The 22565-nt window shown below is 35.7% G+C and overlaps 2 protein-coding genes across 3 annotated transcripts in view; both read left to right on the top strand.

Annotated features, from left to right (window-relative positions):
- The window catches only part of LOC140153044 (uncharacterized), a 45486-nt gene extending 41901 nt beyond the window's left edge, over positions 1–3585 (top strand). For both annotated transcript variants that reach the window (XM_072175644.1, XM_072175645.1), the window contains exon 3: positions 2236–3585. In XM_072175644.1, the coding sequence (XP_072031745.1) occupies positions 2236–3570 (1335 nt within the window). In that variant the 3' untranslated portion in view covers positions 3571–3585. The remainder of the gene's footprint in view (positions 1–2235) is intronic.
- Positions 791–12882, top strand: LOC140153045 (uncharacterized). Its single transcript, XM_072175646.1, has 4 exons — positions 791–1690; positions 5531–6132; positions 9556–9652; positions 12568–12882. The coding sequence occupies exons 1-4, from the start codon at positions 1115–1117 to the stop codon at positions 12619–12621; spliced, it is 1329 nt and encodes a 442-aa protein (XP_072031747.1). The 5' UTR covers positions 791–1114; the 3' UTR covers positions 12622–12882.
- The last annotated feature ends 9683 nt before the right edge of the window (positions 12883–22565 follow it).

Consider the following 22565-nt stretch of genomic DNA (forward strand, 5'->3'; position numbering starts at 1 on the left):
TTGAATACAGCCCCCTTCTGCTGCTCAGTTATGCCTCCTATAATTTCAGGGTGCAATCTTGCACACTATAAAAGTGTTCCCTATGCCCTGATTTGTAATTTTACCTTCAAAACTGTGAGAAAATATATATATTTTATGTTTACTTAGAAGTGGAAAAGAATGAATTGAATTTGAATCAGTAAAATTAATAGAAGGTCGGGTTAAAATCCTGTATTTTTGTCATATATTTGTATAATGTCTTGCAAACTAAAAACGTTTGTCAAAATTTAATAGGCCAATAAACCAATAGCTTCAGGATGCACCTCTATGATCACAGAGCATTGCTCCTGAACCTACCAGCCTCCCTACACCACTTGATTGGTGACCCCTACAGTAGGTGGTCAGTGGAGTCCCTTCCCTTCACTATTTCATGTTGTCTAATTATGTCTTTCACTTTTCAGATGTATTTGTTTTCTTTGATAGTTGTGCATGGCTGTTTTTAACTTTGTGTGTCTGAAAACTGGTGTGATATGCAATGTTTTGTAATATTATCATTATTATTACTAGAATGTTTGAAAAGTTTGTCAGCCAGGATGATCAGCCTTTCAAGTTGGTTACTATACTGAATTGGCTGCTTCTGTCACATAATTGGCTACATCTGCATTGGTTGACAAACTATTCATGAAATTAATGATTGCTTTTAATATTTGATAATTTTTGCACATAGTTGATGTTTTGAGATTGTGCATGTTAAATGTTATTTACAACAAAGTTAACAAATATTCATTCTTTGAATACTAAATTTTGTTTACATGCTGTTTAGGAGGAAGACAAACCAGTTGATGTGATTGTAACAGAAGAAAATGGAATAACACAAAATGGGGCCATTGAACAAGAACAACCCAAAGAAGAGGCAGCCACTGAACCAGCACAAGAAACAAAAGTAGCTGCAGTAGAGAATGCGGCCCCTGAATTAGCAGAGGATTCATCATCATATGCATCAGCACAAGAACATGTAGAACCAGAGCAAAATGTAGAATCTAAAGATGAAGAAGAGGGGTCTATATCAGAAAAGGCAGAAACAGAGGATATATCAGAGAAGAAAGAAGCAGTTGAAGATGCTGCTGCTCCAGATATGTCTGAACCTGAAAAAGAAACTCCTGAACTTGCACAGGAAGAGACATGTGAACCAGAAAAAGTTGACACTTCAGAAACTCCTGAAGTTGTGCAAGAAGAGAAACCTGAACCAGAAGAGGTAGACACTTCAGAAGCTCCTGATGTTGTGCAGGAACAGACACATGAACCAGAAATAGTTAAAACTTCAGAAGCTCCTGAAGTTGTGCATGAAGAGACACCTGTATCAGAAAAGGTAGAAACTTCAGAAGCTCCTGAAGTTGTCCAAGAGGAGACACCTGAACCAGAAAAGGTAGAAACTTCAGAAGCTCCTGAAGTTGTCCAAGAAGAGACACCTGAATCAGAAAAGGTAGAAACCTCAGAAGCTCCTGAAGTTGTCCAAGAAGAGACACCTGAACCAGAAAAGGTTGAAACTTCAGAACCAGAAAAGATTGCTGAGGAGTCAACAAAATTGGCAGAGCAAGAATCACCCGTTCTAGTACCTGATGCAGAAGATACCAAAGGAGAAACACCGGAAGAAGACAAAGAAGAACAAGCAACAGTAAATGGAGAAACAAGTCCATCAGAGCTTGCAGTGGTAATTAATTTGTAGCCAGATGCATGTGTTTTTTGGTGGAATGTGATTAACTTCATTTACTGGTCTTGCACATTAGGCACAATTACACCACTTCATATGATGTACCAGTACAACTCTACTTTCTACTAACAGTCTTGCACAAACTTTGCACTTGTACATTGTTACGCATATTGCACTTTCCTCATACATTAGGATTTTTAAATTAATATGTTTATTTCTTTTCATTGTTCATTCAATTTTATTTTCAGTCGATTCCAGTTTCGTTTTTGTGTCCCATCATTCCATGTACCTCCAGAGATTCTATGTAATCCTGACATACTAATTACTATACCTCCAGAAGGCCTATCAAATGTTATTCCTAATGTTGTTTCCATGTGTTTGTATACTTTGACTAATTTTATCTTTGCACCTCTGCAGTCATTGGTGTGTTGTTATCTGGTGAACTCCGTCATACTGTTCAATGGTCATCAACCAGCACATTAATCCCAACAACTCAAAGGTAGCTAATTATTATTTGGTTGACACGATTTGTTTTTTTTAAATAGGAACCCACCGAACCTGAAAAACCACAAGAGCCAGCAGCACCAGTTGCACAAGATGTATCACCAGAATCAAGTGTATCAACACAAGAGGCAGCTTCTGAAACACCCACCTCGGTCGCAGATGCCCCAGAATTGCAGCAAACCTCAACTGTACCTGAGCAACCTGTAGTTGAGCAATCCCAAACATCTAGTGAACAATCTGCACAAGATGAATCTAGTGATGCACTTGTAGTAGATACTGAAAATTCTTCACAAGATGTAGTATCAGACCAGTCTGCATCAATAGCACCCAATGAATCTATGCAACAAAGCACTTCTACTTCTTCTGAGCAGCAGGTGCAACTAATTGAACAATATCCTAGTGATAGTGAACTATCAGTGCAAGAAGCAGATCCTAACCAATCTGCAAAAATCCCCCAATCAGAACAGACTTTTACTGGTCAGCCCTTACTAGATATGACCTCTGACCCTGTAGCAAATGTAGTTAGTGATGCATCTGCACCTGTACCAGTTCAAGAAGCACCTGCATCTGTACCAGTTTCTGAAGCCCTTGCACCTGAACCAGTTGCTGAAGCACCTACACCAGAACAAGTTCAGGAAGCCTCTAAACCTGAACCAGTTGTTGAAACTCCTGCACCTGTTGTTGAAACTCCTGCACCTGAACCAGTTGTTGAAACTCCTGCACCTGAACCAGTTGCAGAAGTATCTACACCAGTTCAGGAAGCAGCTACACCTGAACCAGTTGCTGAAACATCTGCACCTGAACCAGTTGCTGGAACACCTGCCCCTGAAACAGTTGCTGAAGCACCTGCACCAGTTCAGGAAGCAGCTACACCTGAACCAGTTGCTGAAACACCTGCACCTGAACCAGTTGTTGAAGCACCTGCACCGGTTCATGAAGCATCTACACCTGAATCAGTTGCTGAAACGCCCACACCTGAACCAGTTGCTGAAGCCCCTGCACCTGAACCAGTTGCTGAAGCCCCTGCACCTGAATCAGTTGCTGAAGCACCTGCACCGGTTCAGGAAGCATCTACACCTGAACCAGTTGCTGAAGCCCCTGCACCGGAACTAGTAGCTGAAGCACCTGCACCAGTTCAGGAAGCAGCTACACCTGAACTAGTTGCTGTAACACCTGCACCTGAACCAGTTGATAAAACATCTGCACCTCCAACAGCTGAAACCCCTACTCCAGAACCCATAGCTGAAGCACCTGCACTAGTTGACCAATCTGCACCAGTACTGTCTCCAGAGGCTGGCTCTGATCAACCAACACCAGCTGTTGTGGTAATATATACTTGTGAATGTATGTCTTGTGGTGCTTACATGGCAGTGTAGTTCTTGTGTCAGGTGGATGATCCATGTGTTGCAGTACTCCTTTAACACTTGCTATAAAGTGATTATGGTGGTGTACTGCAGTGTAGTCAGAATTCTTTGTGGTTAACTCCGTAGTCTTGCCATTATAGTATTCCTAGTGTGTGACCTTACGCTTCTAACACATACTAAGTACTATCCTCAGGAGCAGATGCAGAAGATAACATACCTACTCTTGTCCAGATTAATTCCTCTTCCAGATTCCTCTTGTCTTGTACCTGAAAAGCCTCTCCTGTTGTGCCTTCAGAAAAAACCAACCAATCTTTTCCTTGGATTGCAACACGTATACTGGAATATTACTGTGTGATAAACATCTACCACTGAATTAATAAACATTGAAGTGATTTTTTGTTGTTATTAATGTGAAGTTTGTTCCCTGTAAGTAAATTTGCAGTGCTTGATAAGTGTGTCATGCAGGAGGAAATTGATTTTGTGTGTAGCCTGTTCTAAGTTGTCTTCATCATTTGACAGTACCACTACTCCAATCTTTGCGATCGATTTGCTGAAATGCTGTGATTTTAGTGATACTTGCTACAGCTTATGGTCTAATGTTACAAAATGCTTGCCCCACACAGATGTATGTTCAAGATGTAGCCAGAAAACATCGGTTTTTCTTCACAGAGCAATTCGGTCCTTAGCCACAACTATAATGGTTGAAATCAGTCATTGCCTGATCTCTTGAACTACATGTAGGACAAACAATAGATTGGCAATTATTATTTTTTAGAACTCTCCTCCAAAATCAATGATGTCCAGGGTCCACATTCTCTCTATGCAAAATTATGCTAGAGTTTCTTGACGGAAAACAGAAGAATAGGGGGTGTTTAAAATCATTAAAAATTACTTGATCTCTCACATCTGTGATATAGACCTGTAGATTTGAACACAGCTATTAAATCAGGATTGCTCCAAATGTTTGACAAAATCATGTAGCTTCATTATAACTCATTTGAATCTTAAACTTTGCTTGACCTTCTTTTTTCTGTGAAGCAAAACAGGCATTCGGCAGACAGGCTTGACCAGATTACTATTTTGTGGTGTCAGATGTTATCATCTGGCTGAGCTGAGTGCATCATACTTATCGCAGTGTGATTGAACTTTTGTTATTACAGGATATATTGGAGTTTCGATATCTACTTGAGTACATTTACATTTTGTTCATTTTACATAAAGGATGACCAGACTAATGAAGATATTGCAGAAAATAACACAAACAGGCCATAAGGCGATGAAAAACAAAACCCTGTTTTACAGCTGGAACGACTCTGATTTTACATTTTTCAAATTTCATTGAATTCATGTAAAATCAGCCATTTATTGGCCATTATATTGATTTTAACTGAAAAATATTTCAAAATGTTTGTAAAAAATGATCTGATTTTGTCCAAAAAATGTCAAGTATCTTGTGATATTTTTAGGTCAATTTAGCCTTACTCTACTTCAAAAGTCAGCCCGCCTGTAAAGCACAGGTTTTTAATTTTCGTCGCCTAAAGGAATGCCTGGTCATGTGGAAATCATAATTACAAAAAGATTTCTTTCTTTCAATCTACACCATCTGTGTAATCTTGTACAATTTACATTCAACCATCAGAAATGTTCAAGCATGTCTTTCACTTCTACTACAATTAGTCTGAATGGATACAGTATTTACTAATATTGTCAACACTGTCATTTATGTATATTTAAATATCCTTTTAACAGCATTTCACACTTTGCAAGTTCACTAACACTTGATACCAAACTGCACTTGTAATATAACAAGTTTATTTTTTGATATATTGATATAAATAGCGTGAATTGTTATGAGTTTCATAATTTCTTTAATCACTAATTTTCTTGTGTAAAATATCAGTCTGCATGCATTTATCTAAAATACCAATCAAATCCAATTTGATTTTACATCCTGATTTATCTCGAACTCCAGGAGGAACCAAAGGAACCCGAAGCCAAAGAACCAGAACCAGCAGCAGCAGCACCCACCGAACCTGAAAAGGAAGCAGAACCAGCACCTTCACCAGAACAGCCACAAGAACAAGCAGCAGCAGCTGAACCAGAACCAGAACCAAAACCAGAAGAACCAGTACAACAGGAGGAGAGTGCCCCTGAACCAGAACAACAAGCTGAGAGTACCCCTGAACCAGCAGCACCAGCAGCAGAAGAACCTCTAGCAATCACAGAGGAGACACCTGCTGTAGAGCCAGAGAAATCAGCAGAAGAAGCACCTGCTGCTGCAGATGATGTACTCCAAGTAACAGAAAGCACCACAAATCAAACTGTAGAAGAGTCTAAACCAGCAGAAACACCTGTTGATGAGAGTCACAAAGAACAGGCTGTTGAGGAGCCTAAAGAGTCAGACGAAAGTGGAGGCGTAGTCACAAATGGGGAAGTTGCACCATCACCGCAAGAGCCAGCTAGTACAACGGAAGAGAAAGTTTCTGTTGAGTTTAAATGGGAGGATGGTGGTAATGAGGTGTTTGTAACAGGCAGCTTTAATGACTGGAAAGACCAAGTTCCTCTAGTAAATAGGTAAGTTTTTTAGTGTACCATGCTTCACCTGAGTCAATAAAAATGGGAAATGTAATTATCAATTTCTATTTTGATATTCAACTTTCATAAATTAGTTTAGATTCATTCTGAAAATACTACAAATTGTGTCAACCGCCAGAAGATGTTAAGTTATAAGCATTCCTTAGAAAGCCATGTTTGAATTTGAAAAGTGGCGACCTTGTCCTTATTATTAATATTGAACATGATATAACCATCCTTGATCATCAATTTACGCAATATTTTCCATTACGCATACATTGTACAACTAGTTAGATTCAATTCAATATAAGCACTCACTACCGTACGTTATCTTGATGCCTTTTGTGATGTAGTCAAACTAAGTCAGTCATTTGTGGTTTATTTGATTAGGAGATGTGGTTAAAGAAGTGATAAATTGACACATCTCTTGGAGCGCCTACGTCTCATTTTAATGGGATTTTCAGCATATATTTATAAAGTTCCAAGAATATGAAACACAGATCTTCTAGAATCTGTGATGAAAATTGATTTTATCTCAACAAATGACTCACTTTGTTTGGTTGTGTCCCCTCATTTATCACTCAAATTTGTAAATATGTGCATGAATGAATCCATCCATAGCTAGGATTGACACTTGTGCCTAAACAGCATTCCACCAAACAAGAAGTGATGTCTGAATTCACCTTATTGGCAAGCCTTGAAATAAGCGGACTATAACCAGGAGCAATTTTTGTTTTTGAACATTGCTCCTGATTCACTGGGATTTTACAAGAACCAGGAGCAATTTCTGAAGAAACAGGAGCAATTTTCAAATAGTAACTCCTTTTACTGCATACAATACAGCATACCAGCACTACTGCATCAAATTCAAAAACTGGAACCAGGAGCAATTTGTTTCAGAAAATTGCTCCTGGTTCATGTGAATTTTACAAGGACCAGGAGCAATTGGTGGCTTTACGAGAGCAAATTTGCTCCTGGCGCCTGTTTATTTGAAGACTTGCTTGTTGGTAAATCTTTCAAGCCTATGCAATTGAACATATCATCATTGCGTATATCTATGATCTTTACAGTGCAATATTTGAAATAAAGGTGTGCACATCAATGAATTGTGCAGTAAAGATGTGTACATCGATGATACATCATCCAATCACAAAGACTTTCTGGATTACCGAAAAGGTGAATAGTAATCCGGAGACAATGATTATTTTTGTAAAATTTTTGTAAAATTTATAATTGACAAAACAATTAAAACACCTTTAAAATACTACAATGACTATTTCATATCATTCTCTAAGATATAAGTGCAGAAAGGCTGCATGAAAGGATGTGCTTTTTTAGTATGGATATGAAATTCTTGGGTTTTTTTCTCCTTTTCATTCAAGCACATGTTTACTGAATGGTCCTCCTTAGCTGAAAGCATTTTCTATTACATTTCTGTTTTTGTTGTAATGTATCATTTAAAAGCATGATGGTTTGGCTTAATGTTCATAAACGAGTGAGATTGCCATGTAGCCTTGCATCTGGCAATGTTTTGTGTGTGACATTTGTAGTTATTTAGCACTTTATTTAGCAGTTTATTTTTAAAATACCTTGAAATTTACTCTTGAATTTGCCAGTGAATTGGACATGAATTGCTCTGAGATGACTTGTAAAAGTAATCTGACATGTCATTGAGTTCAGATTCAGATTTTAAGATTTTTTTTAATTTTCAAATAATATTATATCTTCATACACAAAAATATTTATGAACAATAAATGTTGACTGGTTACCTTAAATGATATATTGATTGAGTTTATTTTAAGTGAATCTGTGATTTGTGAAATCTGTTATTTTTCTGATTTGTGGGGAAAACATTTGATTTTGAGATACATCACAAGTTATAAATATATAATATCTTTGTATATCGATGTGTCTCTCAGAATAAAACAACATTTTCAGGCATTGGGAGAAAAAGTGGGAACAAATTAATAATATATCGATGTTTCTCTCAGAATAAAACAACATTTTCAGGCATTGGGGGAATAAAAGTGAGAACAAATTAATACATGATTAAGATCACCAAAGGCAAGGCTGCATTGCAGACTGTGTAATATGCAGTATGTTCAATGAATTGATTTGGATCTTGCAACGAGCCAACCATGTGATTACTTACTACTACTGTGTGTTGATTTCAATAGTATTGACCACTACTAATGATACCCAGTGGGATGCTGTATGTGCTGCACTGAATAATCCATGCAATTGATTTTACTTGTGCAAAATATTTATTAGCTTATGTTGTCTGAAGATGCATGTATTGTTTTGAAAACAAGATTGGTATTATTTTCTAGTCAGATTTTTCATTAAAACAATTAAATGTTATTAGATTATTATTCAATATTGACTAAATTTCTTGTAATTTTGGTGATTTAGAACTTTTTTTGGTAATATTTGTACGCCTAGTTTTCCACAAGAAATTGCATGAAAACAATTCAAGCAGCATTTATAATGGAAATCAAAAGTGCTTCGGCAAAAGTACTTATTTGGCGCAGGGTGGGAACACTCAAGAAATACACTTCACACAAGAAGGACCACAAAAAAGGAAGTTATTTGTGACCAGAAAATGTTTTTTTTTTAAATTATTATGGTCAATTTGTTTAGGATTGAATTGTTCTATAATTTTGTAAATTGAGTCCAACAATAACACATTTTGATGCTATATTCTTGCTGTTGCTGGTTTTGCATTATGGAAACAAACCAATTGTGGAAAAATTGCATGTGTAGAGTAGCAATGTTTTTAAAAAAAAAACTTTTTCATTGTTGTATTGTAAAGAAGTGTGTTCCATGTAGCTAATCAGTTTGCACTCATATTCACTTTTGTTCCTTTGCACTGGACTAACTCACTTACTGACCACTGCACCTGAATGTACTACACCTGGCTGTAACACCCCATGTATGTCTATCTCATCCAGTGATGGTATGTTCACAGCTAAACTAGATTTAGAGCCTGGAGACTACCAATTTAAGTATGTAGTAGATGGTGACTGGAAAGAGAACCCTAATCAGGTAATGATCTCTGCTACTAATGTTTGAAATGATGAGAACTGATATGACTTAGGGCACCAACTTCTGTAATCATACAGAACCTTGTGTTAAATTCTTTGCTTGTTGGTTGGATAAAAATTTCAAAAAGTATCAGCAAATTGCTTAGATGTGATGGATGTTGGTACCTGATTGTTAATATCAGATCTCATTACTATTTTCTGAAATGTTATTTCAATCTTTTATATGTCAACAGTTTCTGGTTTATCAATTGTTGAAATCGGGTGGAACTGGTAAACCAGAAACTGCTGCATACAAATGTTTACTAGATATCTATCTGTAATTTAACCCTATGACTCTTTATTCAAACCTTTATTCCTTGCTGCTATCTATCACACTAGCGGTGAGGGCACCTTCAGTTTGACCCTTGACCTTGCAGTAGGGGAATATACATACAAATTTGTTGTGGATGGAGAGGATAGAGTAGATTTAAGGAAGGTAAGTTGTGTGCTGACGTGGCAATATGTAGCAGCCAATTACATACAGCAGCTATGTCATGTGTGAGTAGATCCATGTAGTAGCTTGATGATGTTTGTAATTGTAGAGAAGATGGGCAAATTAATAAAATGATGCATTGTTGTGTGAAATGCTGTAGAAAAATAGATAGGTAGCAGCATTTTATTTATTTATTTATTTACTTTGGCCTGGTTCCAAACAGTTATGAACCAGTCCAATTTACACTGATTTCAATGGGGCTAATTAGGTATTCATGCGGCCATATCTCGGGCCCTCATAATCCGATTCCCACCAAATTTGGACTGTGGATGTTTTTCATCATGTTCTACTGAAATATGGTCATGAAAATGCTGAAATGCAAAAAAAGAAAATTTTATGACGTCACACTTCGGTACTCTATTGCAAATAAAAGACTACTGTGCAGTGGGATATTTTCATGAGGTTTATATGGGATGTGATACTTTTTGCAGTCAATTTCAGAACCATAAATTTAAGGAATCAGATAGCAACGTTTTGCGCAGTATTTTGTGTGGGACATGAGAGCACATCAGACATATCGAATTGCAAATGTTCTGAATACGAGGATTGACCTGCTGATATTAAGAAAGAGTGAACAGTTAAACCAACCCAAAGTGTTACAATTAAACATGACAACAAATAAACACAAATCCCGACCGGCACACAACCCAACTTGTAAAAAAGCAAGGGAATGTGCGGCATGGAATCGAACCCACGACCTTCCGATATCTGGGGCAGACGCCTTATCCATTAGGCTACCAGCTCCCACTGATAAGCGCATTTGGTTAAAGCTGTGGTCTAATGTATACCATGATCATGGTATACAATACACACACAAGTATTAACCAATGCGTATCAGTGCAGGAGATCATTATTGATGTAATCGTTTCCCCAGTATAATTATAAGTAAAGTAGGTAATGGGGATCGCATGCCTGCACAGAACAAATAAACACAATGAGAGCGATTGCTGCTACAAGAAACTGAATATATTTTAATAAGTTTAATTGTAACATTTGGGTTGGTTTAACTGTTCACTCTTTCTTATTAAAATATATTCAGTTTCCTCTTGTAGCGAGCAATCGTTCCCCATTGTGTTTATTTGTTCTTGTGCAGGATGCGTATCCCCATTACCTACTTTACTGCTGATATTAAATAATTTTGATTTTTTTTTTAATTGGTGGTTTAAAACACAGTTTATGGCAAATTATATTTTTTTTTCATATTTAACAGTCCTCGAAGTAAAATTTCTACCAAAAGATCTCATTTTGTAGGTCTTTTGGGGAAAAATGAATATCTTTAATACGAAAAGTCAAAATGTTCAAATTATCGTCGGCTTATCAAAAATATTAAATTTTTAATAATTTGCCATCAAATTTGTATTCAGTACAATTAAAATTATTCTTCATATTAAGAATGCAATTCGATATGTCTAATGAGCTCTCATTTCCCACAAACAATACTGTGCAAACATTGCTATCCGAGCTCTTAAAGTCTGTGAAAATATTTGATACCCATTTCAATGTGTAGCTGCTTGAAACTGTTCAGAACAGTTAAAACCACAAAAATTTAACACTGCAAAAATATCTAGCTATATATAGTAATTAGAATATTTGGATGTCGAAAAAAGTGCCCCGCCCCCCACCAAGGTTTATAGATTGGGATGACATTGGCAAAAATTGCACTACATCCAGAGTTCAGTGTAACATAATATTTCATCAGTCCAGAAATAAAGATAACAGAGCGAAGAAAAAACAAATCAAGATACTATAGTAAACTAATTTTACCCTCCAAAGTAAGCAAAAATGCCATAATGTGCATGGCTTTTTTATTCCCTGGTGAAATTCAATTTTATTGCTTTGTGATGTAATTTTGCTGGCAATGTGCAGTCATTGTGTGTATTAAACCAGTCATATTTTTATTGCAAGCTGCTTGAAAATCAATGTTTTATCTTTCATGGAGCAGTGATTGTATTTATAGATGTACTGCCGAGTAGTGCCAATCCATAATTTACCTCAGCTCACAGAGCTCACTGCCTGCCCCACCCTGGTGATGATATCATTGTAGAGAAATGTCTGTCAATATAATATCTAAACCATTTATTTTATGATGCTAATATTTTCAGATTGTTTCCAAATTTTTGCTTATCAAAATTATAACAGTGATATACATTTTTCTGTCATTTGATGTCCGATACAAATGGATTTGTTTTTAATTTGCATGTTCAAAATTGACCTTATTAGTGCTCAGCTGCCCCACCTAAAATCAAAGCCAAAATGCAGATACCCTATCACAATTTCTATTATGACATTATAATACACCGGTCTATTTGCACTGACCCATATTTTTTGTGAAATCGGAAGCAATAAGCCATTTGTGTTATTAGCTGCTTTACTTATGTAGAAAAGTATTCATGGCAATTATGTAAAATTGATACTGAGCTTATTCTTTCTAACGACCTAGTTTGCACTCGAATATTGAGACCAATAAAGCTGACACACAAGAGGAATGGTATGGGTTTCTTTAAAGGGGCTCCTAAAATAAGGGGTATTGTTTCTGTCCCATGAGTATGACTGTTCACCTTTTCACAAAAGTACAACCTTAACACACACACAATGAGAATAAATACCCCTGGTGTGAAAAAAAGGAAATTTTATAGAAAGAAAAGTGAACATCATAAGTTATGTTATTTTATTTACCCTGTGTTTATTAGTATCTTTACTATTAAACATACCAAATCTCTATTCATCCACTTTACCAAGGCTGTTTTTCCTTATAATTACATCTTCTATCTATATGCTGTTATTTCTAGTTGCATCATAAAAGACAGGCTTGGTTATGTTCAGTGTATTGTAATGATTTTCTTTTGGTTTCATTGCAGGCTACTGTTGAGGCAGAACATGGTTTCAACAACACAATAACGGTTGCTAAGTAACACAACTGACTCTTATTACCAAGTAGCGGTCATCTGTATATTTGCCTCATCCGGAGTATAAACAACAAACTGTACAACTCAAATGAAAAAGCTATATTAAAGATACACAGAGAGAAATGGGAACAAGATGCCGAGTCCTTCGCGTCATTGTCATGGAACTTCAGTTGAATTTTGCTGATACTGTTTTGAGTGTATATCAAAAAGGGTCCTGACTTTGATATATTGTACTCTTTTAAATTGACCGATTGAAATATTTCAGTCTTTTAGTGGTTGATGATGGGAATCGGTCTAAATTGGTTAAAAAAGAGATTAAAATTGAATTTTGGATTGACTGTTATTCAAAGTGTCATACATTGTATATGGTTGGAATGAAATTTCAAACCTTTTATAGTGAATATTTTCAATCTTTTGTTTTTCAATTGGAAAGTATTTGTCCCTATCAGCAGTCGGCCAGCAAAAAATTTAGAAAAAATAACAAAAATCAATTCTTTTGTGTGAATATTCAATTGGAAAACATTATTCCTGGCTTCAATCTCTAAACGAGTGATACTCACTCCTTTTGATAAGTGAAAAAGATTGAAAATTCAAATCATTCAAAAAATGATTCATCTCTAACTGCAGGCAGCAAAAGATTGAAAAATCTATCTTTTTGATTGAATATTTAATAGGAAAATTTAAGAGAGTATAATATATGCATAATTACTTTGTAAGCTTTGGGATGATGGTTTTATTACCCATTAGTTTACCTTAATGTTTGCGGTTGTGGAGTGGAAATGTGTCATAGAATTCTGACATTTCTCAGAAAAGTCAAACATGGTTGTTATTGGGCCCAGAGCCATTGGTCATAATAATAACCATGATGATGTGGTTAAGTCTGTGTTGTGTTTGGATGATGAAACAGATGTAGGCAAGAAGAATAGGCATACTATTTCCAAAAGCTTCAAATCTTTGCATCTTGTCAAGGTGTCCAAAGTCTCCTTCTTTTGCTGAAGAGGTACGCTTATTTAACTAACATTTGGGAACATGGATTATCAATATATGTCATGGCATATATCAGGGTAGCTCAGTACACTGTTAAGGATGTGGTTTGTAAGTGCCATAGCAACCAATCATACTGTGACAATTTTTGGCAGAGATTAACTATGACATCTTTGAGAAGTTGTTCAGCAGTTACTAGTCAAGAACTAGACCAAAGAGAAACTGTTTCATCAACTCATCTTGCCCCACATCATAGAGGCATTTGTTTGGATGCAGGGTTTAACTTTGATACCGGTACTTGGGAAGATTTATTAACACAGTTATCTACATGTGTATGGTGCATGTTATATAAACAGACACATACTCAGACACATACTGTAAAGTTCAATTACCACATACTGTGTTAAGGTGGCACTCTCTAAAACAAATCCACCCAGAGTTGGTATAACAGCAACAGAAAGTAGGGGAATGGAGCCTGAAAACACCCTAGAAATAATAAGACTTGAAGAACAGTGTGTAACTTTGTATCCGTTTGGTTTATGAAGATAAGCGATTCCCATCAACAAATTTTGTTTCTTGGCAGTATTGCTGATGAGTGTAATTAAATTCTTTTGCATGTATGGATGAAACAGTTCATATTAATGGGGACAACAGGTGCAGCCTACTACTCATAATATGATTGCGCATGTATGTGCGATGTTGTGTAAAGTGCATGTCTGTTAATGTGTGTAAAGGCTGGCACCATTTCTTGCTAGGGGCCTATGCTGAAAATTGAAAAGTATTTAAATATGCAAATTATGTGAACAGTAAATACCAAAGTGAACTATAGTCAAAGTGAACATTTTTATAACCTTAAGACAAGCCATTACAACTTAATATGGTTGCATGAGTGAAACTTTGTTGAAGAAATATATCTCCCCTTTCAATTTGTCATTATTTGGTGAAGAGTGAAAATATTTGAAGTTTGAAAAAGTTTAACTTTTGCTGTAGTTCTCCAGCTTTGAATTGGGGTTATTTTTGCTGATTTTCATTGTGAGTAAAAATTGTAAGTTTGACAATTTTTGTAAAATTGAGTAAAAAAATGTAAGTTGCTATACTGAGGATTATAAAGTGAATGTACTGACAGTAAAAGGGTGTACAGTAAATCACCTTATATAAAGACAATGAATGACCATTTAAAAATATGGAACAAATGTAATTTGAATAATGCTGTGAAATATCACATTCCTGTCTGCAAATTGTAAACCCGATTTATCCCAAAATTGTTAATCTTGCATTCATGTGTACTAGACAATGAATTAAAGTTCTCATCACTAAGTTGCCTGCCATCACCGTATGAGGAAGGACTTCATGTGACAGCCAACTCACTTGCTATACTTCAGAAGAGGGCAGCATACACAATGCTATACCTGCTATCATCCTAGCAAGTCATCAGATGATGATAGGTTAATATCATAATCATGATAATTATAAGGACAAATGTATGCATGCAATAAGTATTAGCCATTTTTGGATTGTGGTCACCATGGACGAAAGAGTAACAGACCGCACTCAAACAGTCAACAAAGTCCCAGTGTATTGTATGCTGTGAGTTCTCGCATATTCACGAGGGCCGATTCTTCGATCGTGCCGTATCTAACAATCACATCAGCGTCGTGTGTCTTCGCGACCGTAAGAATACGCAATAAGTGCGTAGTAGTTTTGCCTGTCGCATTTCATGGAACAATCGGGTGATGCTGAGACTTCGACTGGTTGTAGTTGCACGCGGTCTGTTACCTCTTTCGTCCATGGAGGTCACATATTAAATTGTGTTAATGAAGGTAAATTGTGAGCATTGAAATAACTAAGTGAATGCAAAGCAAAGCATTGGTAAATATATTAATAATGGCTCATGCTTAATTCTAGAGGGCATTTGTACAGTTACATGGTCTATGATAGTTTTTAATAAACAGTATCAGCTTTGTATACATGAGGTAACAATACCACAGTATCCAAAATGTAAATGGTCATGTGAGTGCAAGAGTGTCAGGTCTACAAAGGATAGACAACACTGCCTGTAAATCAGGATGTATGAATGTGTTCAATATCAGTATGAACTGCAGTCAATTGGTCCAAAATCACATATAATAGTGCTAAATGGCAAATCTCAATAACTATTCTCTTGGCCTAAGTATTGATACCAGAAGCACAGATGTTGATGATCAATAATATACTGAATTTATTAGTTGAGGATATGAATATGCAGAGCTGGCAAAATTACAGATCTCATGAATTATTCAGTGCAGTAATTATCCAGTGCCAAATGGCATTGTTTTTACTCCATGTTTGTCCCCTGCCTCCAATCATCTTCCTCCTCGGCAGTTATTGTGTTTCAGATGTAGATACACCCTCTTGCACTCAGATGATAAAAGTCAAATCCACTATGTGGCCGTCTGACTACCCAGCTGGTGTAAATAGTTGTAAGAGAGAATGTATATCTGTATGTATACATGCATTGTAGATTTATCATGTAGTACTTAAATATCATTATGCCTTAATAGTTATTATTATTATTATCATATGAACATTGTCAAGTTTTGTCCATAAGGACCATATGTTAATACTATTTTATATTTGTTTAATTACATAATTATTGTGACTTCAAATTAAAATTACTATTTCTCTTCTTAATGTTGAAACAAATGTTGTTTCATCATTTCAAATCTTGATTTGCACCATAATCCTCTGTATTTTGTTATTGTATCTCAGCATTTAAGATAACATAATTGTTGACTATATTTGGCCATCAAAATCTTAATCTTGAGTATCAAGATTATAATTTTGATCACCCAATATCAATTAAAGCATGCATAGTCTGGGTAATTTTAAGGTAGCTCACAATGAAATAATGCAATCTTGTATTGGGGGCCATCTTGGAAATCGCTGACTTTCATGCTATAATTGTATTGAAATTCAAACTTCAAAATGTTGTTTTGATATTGCTGAGATATAATCACAAGAAGTGTGTGTTGAAATGATTTTACTTGTGATTGTTCTATGATTAAGAACAAATTTCAAATCGTCGTTGACCAGGAAAACCCTTTTATGTGATTGTGGCCCCTGAATATGTATAAAACAAAACCGCTAACAAGTTACAAAGGAGGTTTTGCTTTAAACATGTTCAGGGGCCAATGACACATAGGAGGTTTTTGCTGCCCAATGACAAAATTGTTTTTTATGATAACAAATAATCTGAAAATATTAAAGGGCAAATGTGCATGATTGAGCAAATGAAATTATTTAGTGTAACAAATTGCATATTCAATCGTTATACAGATGCCGTTACTATATATTATAAACAAAAACAAATTGATTTGTTCCAATATTTATTTATTATGTTACATGTTATTCTATAAGATCATGTGTAACCTTAGAGCCCTATACATTGGTATGCCTTAGTATGGTGTGACGTAGGTGGGTATATCACTGGGCGTAGTATCAAATAAAGGGTGTAAAGTAAATCACACAGAGTATAATTATATGCAGGTGTAGAAGGGCAATTTGATGGCATGCTTGCAGCGTACCCTCGAAAAAGCATTGACGTCACTACCGACTTTGAGGCGATCCAAAGAATACATATATAGGGTTCTATTTGTGTAACACATGGTCAAGATTTTTTTATGATTTTTTATTTTATGTTCCTCATTGGAAGTGAAGATTTTTCTTCGAGTGAAGAAACAAAAGCAAACCTGGTGTGTTATATATATCCCAATGCCTTAGATAGACATAGAGCTACTTGTGTGCTAAACTGGTGGCATGCCCAGGGTGGTTGGAAGGTGGGGTGGGCAAAATCAGCCAATTTTTTTGTCATTTGCAAGATTTGACATAGACTTAGTTGTGTGCTAAATTAGTGACACGCCCAGAGGTGGTTGGAGCTAGGGTGCAGCGAGCAAAATCAGCTCATTTTTGAGCTATTTATGTGATGCTAGCCGTACAGCCCCTCGGGCTCCATCAGTAGCCTGCCAACCAGTGGGCATACCCCCTGTCAACCTGTGTGTGTATTAAAATGTTGCCTTATACCAATCATTAGTAATAATGTATGTAGCAATCCTGTGTCTTCTGTTGTATATCTAGAGAAGTGAATACCCAATTGTATCTTCCCTTATATAATCTAGATATTGTTGAATTTGATTAAAACATATTATATTAATGTGATCAGTATTTCCTTTTATTGTGCACATTTGTTTGATTTCATGTACAATTGTACATGTATGTAGCATCTCACTTAGTTGTATCAAAATGTACAACATTAGGCCAAGTAATAAAAATACACAAGTTTCTCATCCTCGCCCACTTACTTTTTGCAGCGTGCCTCAACCCTCACCCAAATGTTGTTGAATTATTTTGCTATTAGTTTGAGTAGCTGATCTCTTCTTTTTTGCCATTACGAATGATCGTGGTGTCCTTCACTTCTGGTGTGAGTTCAACATCGCCATATGTGATGCGATCAAGCAAAATCAGTCGGAACACCGAAATATTGATTTTGAGATATAGCCAAACAAACGAACTATTTCCTTTTGTTTCCTCTTGTTTTGGAAAGTCTTTAATTGCTCATGTCTTTTGAAATAGTTGTTCAATTTCAATGGGGTTTTCTGCAAAATCCAGCTTTGTAAATGCTTTTTACTATCCTATAAGAAACTGAAAATTTAATATTTCCGAGTTCCGACTGATTTTGCTTGATAGCATCACATATGTCTGTACATGAAGTAGGAATGCAAAACAGCTGTTGGTGGAATCAAAAGTTGAGAAAATGGAACAATCCATCTGATCTCTTTGAAAAAAGGGTCTCCTGCTTCTTTTTTCAGAATGCCTGGACGAGAAACTTTTTGTACTTACTTGTGTTGTTTAGATAATTATGATTATATTCACAATTTTAATATTGGGTTTGTAAACTCCCATCAATTGGACAAAAAGCAAAACAAAAAAAGTTTCAGGGCACAGTACTTTGCAGTATTTTTACCAGCACCTCACAACAGTAACATATCACTACTCAGTATTTTGGAGAGGTATAAGTATTTGTTACTATGATCTGACTGCTCATTGTGTAATTTTGATTGCCTTGTTTATTTATTTATGTTGATAAGCATTATTACATAAGTGTAATTAGCTAAATCCAGCAGTACGACCAACTTTCCATGACAGTAAAAAATCACAGCATCAAAATAATATAGTATTGGCCACGAGAACTGGTTATGTCCATTATGTAAAGAAAAGGGCATAGTCAGTTCTTGTTTTAAACTCTTCGCTTATTATTTTATAAGTTTTCACATTTTATAGCATGCAACCAGTCAAATAATGTGCCTAATGTATTATTAGCTTTGGAATATCCTAATTCGGACTTAAGTTGATATGAATTGCCAATTATATTGGCATACTGTATAGGAAGATATTTTAGCGGTCAATTTTTTTGATTTTAACTGTTCTGAACAGCTTCAGGTTTCTCTTTGTCACAGTTTCAAACGGCAACACATGAAAGTCTGTGTATTATATTTCCCTGGCTTTTCAATTTGTGGTTCTGAAAAGTGCGAAAATGAAAACTAAACCTCACAAAAATGTCTTGCTATACAATAGAGTCAAAAGCAAAATTAATTTTCATCAACTGCAGTGCTTTTTACTTCTTGTACGCATTGATGTCAATGCTTTGATATATTTGTGTAAATGCATTAGTCAAAGCAGACTGTACAGACTCAAAGGCAAATTTGCTAACAAAACAGGGATACATGTTTATTTTAACAAAGCAGGAACTCACCATTTGTCACTCTGTGCCTTCATGTATGTTAGAGTGTGTGTATATTAAAGGAACACATCATTAAATCCTCTTGGAACCTTCAGTCGGACCTCAAGTAAAGAATAATTCCAACTTGGTATAATATGATATTCAATATTGTACTTAGCGTTTCACATTTTTGTGATACTTCAGCCCCATGGGAGGTGGGTAGAAATATGTAAGGATACTTGTATCATAATCGCCAAAGATAATTATTTTCTACCAGAAAAATGTAAAATGTGTATTTTTGTAATACATCCCACCAAATAGTAGAAATGTTCCCGACATGAGCTGTTCCTTTAATGTATACACTTTAGGATAAATGTAGACACTGTTTTGTTATTGCCAAAATATTACAACTCCGCACATTACACTATATTTTACTTAATAATGGGCATTTAATTTTTTTCACGGTAACATACATATCAAAGTTATTATGCAAATACTTTTGAAATCACCTGTTATGTAAGTTGAGATAGTGTCAGTAGTTTGGATCAAAGATAAAGAATGTACAATGTAGTTTCACCCACAGCAGCTGATAGGTGTATCCCATCATGCTGTGCAGTACCATAATAAAACTGTTTGTGTCATAGAAAGTGTACACAAAATCCTCACTTCAACTTTCAATTACTCGCTTATATCAAGGGAGCTTAGACGTTTTGTTTGAGAAAATATGATCTCTAAAGTATTGTGAAACTATCCATAGCTCTCAATATCTAAGCAGTTCTTGTTTATATTTTGTATACATTTGCTATGGAGCATGCAGATATACTGTAGTGCATGATGGGATACTCCCTTTAGCTGCTGTGAGTTTCACCATTATGTAGGTGGTTTGTGAAAGCAGATTGATTGACTGCTTTTTTAGGCTTTACATTTGTGTGATGATCAAGATCAGTAGTAGTTTGTCGTATATTAATATTAACGATCGATCAAAATTACAGCTGTCTTGTTTATTTTGTAAAGAAATTGGGGCTTTTGCCATTAGGTCTACATGTTGTGGGTAAACAGTTACAATGATCAATGTACATGCCTTAATTGGACTTGACTGATGCTTAGGTGCCTTATAATAATAATTAATTATTATGCAAATGTTGTGTACATTTCAGATAGATTTGAAGTACGTATTAGGCATGTCTTATTCAGTGTATTTAATTGTACATGACACTGCAGTTATAACTAGAACTAGCGCAGTTTGCGGATCGTGACGCCTCCAGACCTCCTCTCTATTGGGAAATCAAAGGTATCAGGGTACTGAATGAGTGCTTAGGTATATCATGTGCATGTATCATGTACTTGGGAGATTGCAGTGGACCAGATTGAACAAAATTAATAAGGAGAAATAAATCGGTTGACATTCTTGCCCTAATTTGTACCCGGTGTTGGAAATAAGTCAAGCCCTTGGATTTAAATAATATTATGTTTAGACCCTCATCCGGGCCTGAACCCTGAACCGGGCCTGGAAATTGACTCTCGATATACAAAATAATAGAGTTTGAAGATTTGAATAGTCCACATTTGTGACACTTTATAGAATTTCAGAACTTTACAGTAACAGCATTTGGGGCTTACAGGATAGCAAATCAGCGGGCCAGCCTTATTTCCAACCTGTTTTATACCCAAGGCCTGAAGTGATTAGATTTTCATGCAGCATGGGTGCCTTGCTAGTGAATTAGGGACAATATACATGTATTGATATTCATTGAAAAAGAAACCTGCTGTGTCTTCTAAGTAAACAGTTATCCAGTTACTCATTTAAAGATTTCATCATAGTGTTTGTCAAAAACACAATGCAACTAGCGTATGTGCTATGCCCAACTGCATGCGCACGCTATTCTATATCAATCCACAATATTGCCATTTATAAGCTGAACAAAGTAGACGGTGTAACAAAACCTGAAATTGGTGTAAATCTCGCTAAGAATTGTACAACTAAAAATATGTTCAAATTATGATTAAGGCAATTTGATAATTTTCATAAAAAACAAGAAAAATCTCAAAATGTTTATTTTTTATCAGCCCACAAGAGGTTTTTGTTATCATTAGCAGGTGCATGTGTGGAAACATCAACTTCAGCATCAATAATATGTCATGTTATCTACGCAATGTGAAGGAATGGTGAATAGCTGATATGTGAAACAATACAATGTATAGATTGCAGCAAAAGTCAAATAAAATCCCTATACAGGGCTTACATGTAACAGTAACTATTGGTGTTGTGTATGATTTTTTTTAAAGTCATTTTTATACCAATTAACCCTAACGCCTATAAATCTTACAAAAATCTTACAAGAAAACCACTGCGCAAGCATGTATCCTGTGTGATGCCATGACGCAATCACCCCAAATCATATGCATGAAATAGCTGGTTGGGCTAACAAACCCCCATAGCTACCGGTCGGCAATCTTGTGTGTGGCACGCGAGGGATCCCAGGTTCAATTCCCAGGGGTAAAAGTTACTTTGTTCATCTTCTTTCCCTTTTCATTCCTTCTTTGCCACTGATAGCAAAAAAACATGGGCTGTGTTAGAGTTATTCAACATGTATTTTCCATTATTAGGCCTTCATTAAGATTAGATTTCAGGTCTGTTAATTTGCAAAGTAATTTGTGTATTTATGTAACAAATATTGTTTCTCAAATTAAAAAGGCAAGTTGGATACACATGGGTTTTCAAATGAAAAACCAGGTATTTCAGTGGCAAACATCGTTTTCTAATCAAACTATTACTAGACTGGAATATATAGATGGAATGCTATAGACCAAATGGCAATTTCCTAAGAAACCAGGTTTTTTCAATTGAGAAAGTAGGTTTGTGAAGTATCCATGTTTTTCTACTTCCCATAACCATCTTTCTGTTCCAAATCCACACTTAATTGTTCGGTGAATGAAAACAAAGTAGTACCGGTTTCACCCTCTTACTTTCTACAAATTTATATATAATCAACATTTGGAGGATTTCTGATAACAGTATTGGGATACTGCAGTCTGACAGAAAAAACAACAGGCTTTGGCATTAAATAATTCAAATCAAATTTATTGCAATATCAACAGTATAGTTATCACACACAAGATGTCGATGCACATGAAAAGAAAGATTTTAGTAGATTGCCTACAGACCCCTTCTACAGACTGTTCTGTTTAAGGCACAATTTGAAAAGAAAAG

The sequence above is a fragment of the Amphiura filiformis genome, chromosome 5 (genome assembly GCF_039555335.1).
Source record: "Amphiura filiformis chromosome 5, Afil_fr2py, whole genome shotgun sequence".
NCBI classification, from domain to species: domain Eukaryota; kingdom Metazoa; phylum Echinodermata; class Ophiuroidea; order Amphilepidida; family Amphiuridae; genus Amphiura; species Amphiura filiformis.

What these genes read in the sequence shown, in the direction of transcription:
- LOC140153045 (XM_072175646.1), top strand. Translation starts at nt 1,115, where the DNA reads ATGTCTGAACCTGAAAAAGAAACTCCTGAACTTGCACAGGAAGAGACA. An exon ending in CAAGTTCCTCTAGTAAATAG is followed by an intron (nt 6,133 to 9,555) that starts GTAAGTTTTTTA and finishes CTATCACACTAG; the next exon opens with CGGTGAGGGCACCTTCAGTT. An exon ending in ATAGAGTAGATTTAAGGAAG is followed by an intron (nt 9,653 to 12,567) that starts GTAAGTTGTGTG and finishes GTTTCATTGCAG; the next exon opens with GCTACTGTTGAGGCAGAACA.